The sequence below is a fragment of the Trematomus bernacchii genome, unplaced genomic scaffold (genome assembly GCF_902827165.1).
Source record: "Trematomus bernacchii unplaced genomic scaffold, fTreBer1.1, whole genome shotgun sequence".
Lineage (NCBI taxonomy): Eukaryota > Metazoa > Chordata > Actinopteri > Perciformes > Nototheniidae > Trematomus > Trematomus bernacchii.
Window position 1 is genome coordinate 5,908,754 of NW_022988098.1, and position 8,789 is coordinate 5,917,542.

Consider the following 8,789-nt stretch of genomic DNA (forward strand, 5'->3'; position numbering starts at 1 on the left):
AGACTGCACTGCTCCACGCCGCCTCTCACTGGCCCTCTAATGAGGTTGGGGGACTGTCAACAGCCTTCCCCTCGGCACTTGTTCCCTCCCCACTGCCCTGCTCCCTCTGGGCCTGCCACACACTTTACACTGGCTGCACCGATTAATCAAATAAGGCCTTCTGCTGCTCACTTTAGCCTTTATTTTCCTTTTTTTTTTCTTTTAAAGATTGTAGCCCTTGAGAAACGATCTTGGTGGTTGTAATAATTGGGAATTCTGCTGGCCTTGTTAGCAAGGCTAAAGTAGGGTGGAGAATGTGCTCCGACGATGTAATTGAATGTTTGCAGACGCAGCAGCAGCAGCAGCAGCAGCAGTGTTTGCACACGTGCAGGTTATGGAAACATGTCGTTATTACATCAAGATACATCTTTTTACAAGGCCGTCTTTCTTAACAGACCACATCCTGCAGCATTGCGTCTATGCTTAACACAAGACTACTGCACTTTATGAGCATATCCATTAAATTCCAATACCTTTGTGCCAGGATTTAGAAAGGGCCAACCATTTTTGATTGCATGCCTAATATATGGATTTTAAATGAGCAACATTTATGTTTTCCCCTTGTGCTTCACGAGGGGAATTTCTCGCCTTTTAATTGTACATCCTTTTGGCTGAGGTTACTGCACATGGCAAAAATGTTGATGTTTTTACCCCCAATTTTAACAGCTTGACCTCCGCTCTAAATAACATATAATTATGTGTCTTGCCAAAATACAGACACGCTTGGAGCTTTAAGGATAAATCTCTCGCCATTGAAACCCATTAAAACCACAATTTATGTTCCCTTGGCCATTGCAGCATTAAATCCTGCATACTATTAATGTATATCAAAAGCTTTACTCAGTGAGATTGGGAACAAATATTAATATATCCATTTTTTTTTTCTCTCACACTGCACAAGAAAAATACAAATGCATCGATGTCTACAGTATGTTGTTGCTTATCATTTACGTATATATATACCAGATTGTGAAAAAATAAATCCCCATGGTATTTAGAATACAACAAAATCTAGTGGTATTGTGATAAAAAACTGCTATTGAAATAGGTTAAAAACCTGAAAACTGATGAATATTTGGTGTGAAAAGGTTGGTTCCTGTATATAAATAATTCAGTTTTGGACACATACATTTCTGTTTTCTAAGGTTTATTAAGTACTGGTATGTGATCCATTTACACTCGTGATGGAATGTCATTACTCCAAGTTATAACAGTGCTTATACTCGAATTATAAGACGTTGTTATATTTCGCTAACAGTGTGATAAATGTAACGTCGGTATTGGCCGATTCTGAATCCGGTGATCGGCCCCAAAAACCCTGATTGGAGCATCCCTACTGACAGACAATAACAAAAGTAGACTTACTGAACCTAAAATGTCCTTAGCAGACGTAATACTTTGGAAAACCACACTATGACTATAACTTAAAAGAAGAAAAACATGTTTTAAATAAATCAAAGGAAACTTATCTTATAAAAACTAACACACTATATAAACTAACTAAAACTATCAACTAAAACTTCTCTTAATAACTCATTGAAAATACACTAACTTATTATAAACTATAACTTATTAACTATAATAACTTTAATCTAAAACTTAACTAAAACCAATTTAACTAACCTAACTAACACGAAAAACTAACTGTCTAAACTAAAACTTAACTAAAACGGCAATGGCCGTGGCTGTCTCCTCCTGATTGGTGGAGTTGGCCCAATAGCCGTAGCGCCACCGTCCTGACGTCAGGACAGTGTTCAAATCTGGATCAGTTTTTATCAGATCCGTTGCAGCCCCTTTTTTAGAGGTTTGGGTATGGAGGAAAATAGAGAGGGTTGTGTTTTCTGACACTTGGTGAGTTCCCTGGAACACCGGGGACACATATTCATGTATAAAAGACGTACAAAAGTGCATTTTGCATGATAGGTCCCCTTTAACTAACTAATACTGAAACTAAAACTTTGTGCCCGCTGCTCTTACGGCCCGAACTGCATTGTGGTTCCGTCGCTTCGCTTTGCTCGCGTTGCTCGCGTTGCTCCCTTCAAAAGTTGAGAAAAGTTCAACTTTTCAAGCTTCGACTGAAGCGTCAGCCAATCAAATCATATGCCAGTACAAGCTCTAGCCAATCAAACCGCGTGCTTGTGTGTCCGGGGCGGGAGATTCATGTGATTGGTTGTTGGTCGAGCTTCAGACACGCCCGCCGGCAAGCTTCAACGTACGTTGCTGTGTGGACGCTGCGTTAAGGCGAACCAGTTCGCGGTGGATCCGATAACTTCTAAGCTTCTGCAGCGCAGTGCAGGATGCTGCGACGGTTTGGGAGGCGGGTGAGGCAGGAGTTTCACAGTGCCGATGGAAGGCATATCTTATCAACTAAAACTATCAACTAAAACTTATCTTAATAACTCATTGAAAATTCACTAACTAATTATAAACTATAGCTTATTAACTATAATAACTTTTATCTAAAACTTAACTAAAACCTAACTAACACTAAAAACGAACTAACTAAACTAAAACAACCAACTAAAACTAGCAATCAAAACTTGTCTTAACTCACTGACTTACTATTAACTATAATAACTTTAAACTAAAAACTAACTAAAACCAATTGAACTAACTAAAACTATGTGCCCACTACTCTTAAGGCGACCCAGTTCTCGGTGGATCCGATAACGCTAAGAGGCTGCGACGGTTTGGGAGGCGGGTGAGGCAGGAGTTTCACGGTGGCGATGGGAGGCAGGGGGACAGTCTTAAGGATTTCTGGCAAACACTCAGACTTGATGAGGACGCGATTTGGCCGAGGTTTGTAGCCGGAGAAACCCTGGTCCCTGGCGGTTTCCTCAGCGGGGGATCGGGGGTTCTGGGAGATGGGGGTCAAGAGCGTCAGCTGGTTCATGTCTCCAGACTCCGACTTCCTAAGTTTCTCTTTAGTCTTCAAGTGGTCCATCTTCAGGGTATTTTTCAGTCTCTCGTTCTCCTCCTTCAGGTTGTCATACCCCGGCTGGTACATCCCGAGGCTTCCCTTTCTGTATGGCGTCGTCCGGCCGGCGGGCCAACATGCGCCGGAGCTCCTCGATCTCTTCGTCCTTTTGCTCCAGGAGACGTACGTTCTGAGGTTTCCCAGTGAGCAAATACAGGCGGTGCTGGGCCTTCATCACTTTCACATAGGCGTGAGGGCTCTTCTTCTTCTCCCGAGTCCTCTCCCGAGTCCACTCCCGCCGCGAAGTGTGTTCACGCGCACCCGGCACTTGAACGTTGCACTTTATCTTGAGCATCTTCATCTCCAGACACATTTGCCTTTTTTGGAGCTCATGTTCTTTGATGGTGAGTGTCGCCTGGTTGATTTTCAGCTGCTGCTGCACCTCAATATTGTCTCGTGTCTGCAGCTCTTTCTCCAGCGTCTCCTTCTCCGCTGCCATCTTGGCGAACTTCTTCTCCCCCAGTATCTGGTTCCTGTCGGCAGAAACCACGCACACGTCCTGCTTCTTTTTGCTTTCCGCCTGATCCTGGCGGCCTTTCCACACCTGCTTCCTCAAACAGCGATTCTCCATCCTCAACCTGGCCATCTGCACCTTCTGAACCTTGGCCTTGCAGGTCTTATCTTGGAGTTTCTTATCCTTTTGATCAATCATTTCCTTGAGCTCAGATAGCTGCGCCTTGTCCTCACGCTGCTTTTGCAGGAGGAGGTTTCTCTCCGCCTCCACTCCGTCAGCATGGGTTTTCGTCTGCGTTAGCATCTTCTCCAGCTCCACGATAAAGGCCTTCTGTTTGATGATGTCTTGGAAAAGCGCGTTAGTTTCATGCTTCGTCTTGCTCTCTTGGTTTTGGAGTTTAATATCCACATCACGCTTCTTCTTCACTTCTACCTCCATGTGTTTCCTCAGGTTTTGCTCCTCCAACACCTTTTCGTCGTGCGTTTCTGCTGCCTTGATGAGGACTCATCTTGTTCTGTTGTTAACATCGTCCTGTCTTCTCAGTTATATCTCTCACAGGCTCCGCCCTCTACTGGACTCTATGGGTACTACCTTATCCCGCGTGCATTCTCCCACTGAGACTTCTATAGACGTAGCCGGCCCAGGGCGGGCCTACCTGAATGCGCGCGCATCACACCGTATAAAAGGAGGCCTCGCCTCCTGACTGCCATCCTTTTTCTCTTCAGCTAAGCGGAAGTGATTCCACAGAAGACGTAAGACGTATTGAAGTGAAAGTGATAGAGAGAGAGTATGGAGCCAGTACTGGACCATAGGACCTGCCCGAATTGTCCGAACCTGATTTCGGGAGCCGATCCGCACCCCCTCTGCTTCACGTGTTTGGGGCCCGACCACGCGATGAACGGTATGGGCTCGACGCCGACGTGCTCGGCCTGCCAGGCGATCCCGCGGCGCACGAGGGAGCATCGTGGGCAGCACTTCCTGGAGAAGATTGCCCCGCAGGAGGAGTCGGAGGAGCTGGATCTCGACGGCGTGGACATGGGCGATTCGGGAAGCGAGGGGACATCGTTCCGGTTCTCCCTGCCGTGGGGCCAGACGGTCCCGGTTCCGATGATCGACGACGAGGACGCCTCGCTATCCGGAGGTCCAACTCTCAGCTCTGCGCGGATGGATTTCCCGGCGGTGATGACTCTGGCGGCGGAGCACGTAGGTTTACCGCTCCCCCCACCGCTGCCACCGAGGCCTGTAAACCGCCTGAGATCGGGGGTTTATGGCCCGGTGCATCCGGCGCAGCCGACCTTCGTTTCGCCCCAGCTGCCAGAGGTATGGCGGTGTGTGGAGGCGACATGGCACCAGCCATTAAAAACGAAGGCCCCGGTAGCCGCCATGGCGGGTATCATTAAGGTGGTGGATCGCTCGGACACGGGTGTGTAAAGTTGATGGTAGAGTAACGCAGCGAGGCAGAGGGGTTTGTGGGAAAGTTGGCGGTGGAATAAATCATGGTTGATGAATTTCCAGAGTCTGGCTTCTGGGGGCGCTCCTGTATTTCCTCGTAGATATAATCCTTCCAGGAAAGAATACCATTGCTAATGCAAATGCATTTGTATTAACGGTGAGTTATACAAGTGATTTTCATCTACAGTAAGGGGCAATTGTGTTAAATACGTTTAAAAAGGGTTTAACACATGAAAACATTTTGTTGAATCATCATGTGTGAGGGAAAAAATGTTTTTTTGTGTAGAAATAAATTGCAAAACATATCCCTAATCTTTCTACATACCCCCTGCAATCCCCTGAATTGCCCCTTGGGGTCCCCGTACCCCCAGTTCGGAACCACTGGTTTAGAGAACTGTTCACATTATAGATGACGACCATTGTCCCCTATAGTTAGAAAGGTTTTACTACTGTAGCTTTTTGACATTGGAAACAACCACCTTACAGAATCAAAGGAGCCAAACTAGAGCTGGTGTCAGCGTCACAAATGTTTAAAGCATTTTTCTGAAATAATGTTTTTATTTTTCGAAACATTTCTTTTTTTCTGTAGGTGTTTACATTTTTTGTTCTTCTTATAATTTATTTTACCTATCAGCAAAGCCTTGTGCAGCCTGCAATAACACAAAAAACAACTCAATGCAAAAGTAAACCTTTTTTTATTATCAATATACATATTGATATAATACAATACAATATAATATAGTTTACATATACAAATGGAATATAGTATTGAATGATATTGTAAATAAAAAGTGACATAATTTATTCATGTGTAAAGTCAAAAAAATAGGAAGGATTTCAAAAAGATGAATGAAATAAATGTTGCATGACATGTTGTACAGTTTACACTATATACAGTAAATATATCACAGTCTGAGGCTGTGGGGAAAGGTTGCAGTGAAAGGGCAGATTAATGAGATAATGACTGTAATTACTTGAATTTTTGATTATTACACAAATGTTTGACATACATACAGAGAAGCACACAAATCAAGAGTTTTGGAGTTTTGTGATCGTAACGATGAAGGTTGAACTCATAATGAATGTTTTGCCAACCAATCATTATTCTTTTAACCCCTGATTTAAAGTATTATTTCTGTAACAATATACTAAACCATGCTCCCACATACATATGTTACTACGAACCCCTGACTTTAGCATAATGCAACAAACCTGCTGCCAAGTTATTAATTAAAACAGTATATTGCTAACCTTCTATCAACCACACCTGTATGCAATCATATCACATGTTTGGGGATCAGTGCAGATAGGACTTAAAATCAAACAAAGTAAACTATGAAATGATTACTGAAGTGTGAAGCCTGGTTTGAATCCGAAAAGCAATGAAGTGAAAAAGATGTACAGTATCTCAGGTCTGCTGTGGGTGGTTGACAGAAGAATAGAAAGGGTCTTCAGGAAGTCTGGATGGATGATTGACAGTAGAGTAGGTGGCAGATTGGGCCTGGTCCCTCACTATAGAATATGTTTCACAATCAACTTCAGCAGAGATTTTGTGAGCCGTGATGGTGGAGTAGTCAAGCGAGGCAGAAGGGTTTGTGGGAGCTTTGAAGGTGGAGTAATACGGCAAGGCAGAGGGGTTTGTGGGAGCGTTGATGGTGGAGTAATATGGCAAGGCAGAGGGGTCTGTGGGAGCGTTGGCAGTGACATAAAGTGACTGAAGTGCAGTTCCTGGACCTGTCACCTGGGGGCGCTCCTGGATCTCGTCATAGGCACGATCCTTCCACAGCAGAGTGAGAAACAGGAAGGATATTTTATAAGCATCCTCATAATGAAGCACTCACCAGTAGGCAGAAGTTATAGCTAACATTAGCATTTAGCTCAAAAACAGAGCTGTTAGAATGACTGTGTTATTATTTAATATGATTTTGTGAGCAGATCGTTGTTTATCCCTATAAATGAGAATGATGATGATGATGCTTAGCTTCAAAACTCCTTTTAAGTCCCTTTTCAGACACATATTTGGAAATGATTTAGTTCAAGGCACAGTTGAGTATACGTGTGTCTGCTAGCATGGTTGTAGACTCTTATTGTGGAAGGCAAAGGCTGTTGGTGACAAACTGGAAATCATCATCATGGAAATATTGTTAAGGAAACTCCCAACTGTTGGCCAATTAAATCTAGCAATCTAATACACACACACACACACACACACACACACACACACACACACACACACACACACACACACACACACACACACACATTTTACACACATATGGACCCTTACCTCCACGTTATGTGCTTCTCCTTTTCTTTTGTTTATTGAACAACATGAATCTGTCAGAGGAATTGATAAAAGTGGTTGAATGTATTTGTGTGCTGTTAAAACAGGCATTTGCCATACTTATTCACATTTCCCTGGTTCAATATATTACAGAAATACTGTATTTTTCTAAAACTTACCCCTAATGTGTTTATTCTAAATCCCCCCAGCCCATACCCCCATTACTTTTATTATTACATGTATTGATGAATTGATCAATCTAATAACTGTGTGCCAGCCCACCTACTTCCAGTGAATAAAAAGTACGTATGAAGTAACGTGCAGAAATCTCTTACGCTTGTGCCTGAAAACCAAAAATAGCAGAAGCCCCAGCGGAGCCACACAGACCACAGCGGCGACTATAGGAATCCAAGAGACGCCTGCAGGAGGCAAAAACATGTAGCTTATTTTAACTAACATTAACTCCCATCGAGTCTGTGATATAACATTTAGTGGGAATGTTTCATTTCTAATAACATAATTTAACAGCATCATCTTCCTCCTGCAATGGCTGCAGTACATTTCATAGAACAAAAAGTAGTTTTCTCACCATCTTTCTGGGCAGAGTTGGACTGGGTTGTTGACACAGTAGATGAAGCAGTAGGTGAATCAGTAGATGAATTAGTTGGTGAACCAGTAGATGAATCAATAGATGAACCAGTAGACGAAGCAGTAGACGAACCAGTAGACGAACCAGTAGACGAACCAGTAGACGAATCAGTAGATGAATCAGTAGGTGAACCAGTAGATGAATCAGTAGGTGAACCAGTAGATGAATCAGTAGGTGAACCAGTAGATGAACCAGTAGAGGAACCAGTAGAGGAACCAGTAGAGGAACCAGTAGACAAACCAGTAGACAAACCAGTAGACGAACCAGTAGTTGAATCAGTAGATGAACCAGTAGATGAAGCAGTAGATGAATCAGTAGGTGAACCAGTAGGTGAATCAGTAGATGAATCAGTAGATGAACCAGTAGACGAAGCAGTAGATGAACCAGTAGATGAACCAGTAGATGAACCATTAGATGAACCAGTAGATGAACCAGTAGGTGACAAAGTGGTTGGAGGGTTAGAGGTTAGGGATGTTGATGACGTACTAGAGTTTATCAATTCTTCTGAAAATTGATAAGTAGACTCAGATTATAAGGTTGGAAAGCATGGATAACGAGAAATACAATCATTCAAATGTTAAAAAAAAAGTGTATCATGTAATCATATATGAACGATAGTCTTTGTAATTTGGAGCCATACATTTTTTTTCTTCAATTAACATATATTAGGTTTGACTATTATTATTGTGGGAGAACCCTATGGATATTCACATCAGTAAGCACATTTCTGTCAAATAGTTGCAGACCTAGTGACGTTTTTGATGTAGACAGACAGACAGCATGGACTGTATTCAACAACTTATATCAGAGAAACCTTTATTATTCATCTCAGATATTTAGTTTCTCACCTTTAACCTCCAGTTGTATTTTCATGAGAGCAGCTCGGTAACTTATTTCTTTATCCTTTTTTTCCACTCCACACCAAAAGACTCTA

The 8,789-nt window shown here is 42.9% G+C and overlaps 1 protein-coding gene across 1 annotated transcript; it reads left to right on the plus strand.

The window, feature by feature from the left end:
- Positions 1 to 7,752: 7,752 nt before the first annotated feature.
- LOC117475346 (protein stu1-like) lies at positions 7,753 to 8,370 on the plus strand. The gene has a single exon (XM_034121493.1). The coding sequence runs from the start codon at positions 7,753 to 7,755 to the stop codon at positions 8,368 to 8,370; it is 618 nt and encodes a 205-aa protein (XP_033977384.1).
- Positions 8,371 to 8,789: the final 419 nt, after the last annotated feature.

Coding starts and splice junctions, on each gene's coding strand:
- LOC117475346 (XM_034121493.1), top strand. CDS start 7,753: ATGGCTGCAGTACATTTCATAGAACAAAAAGTAGTTTTCTCACCATCT.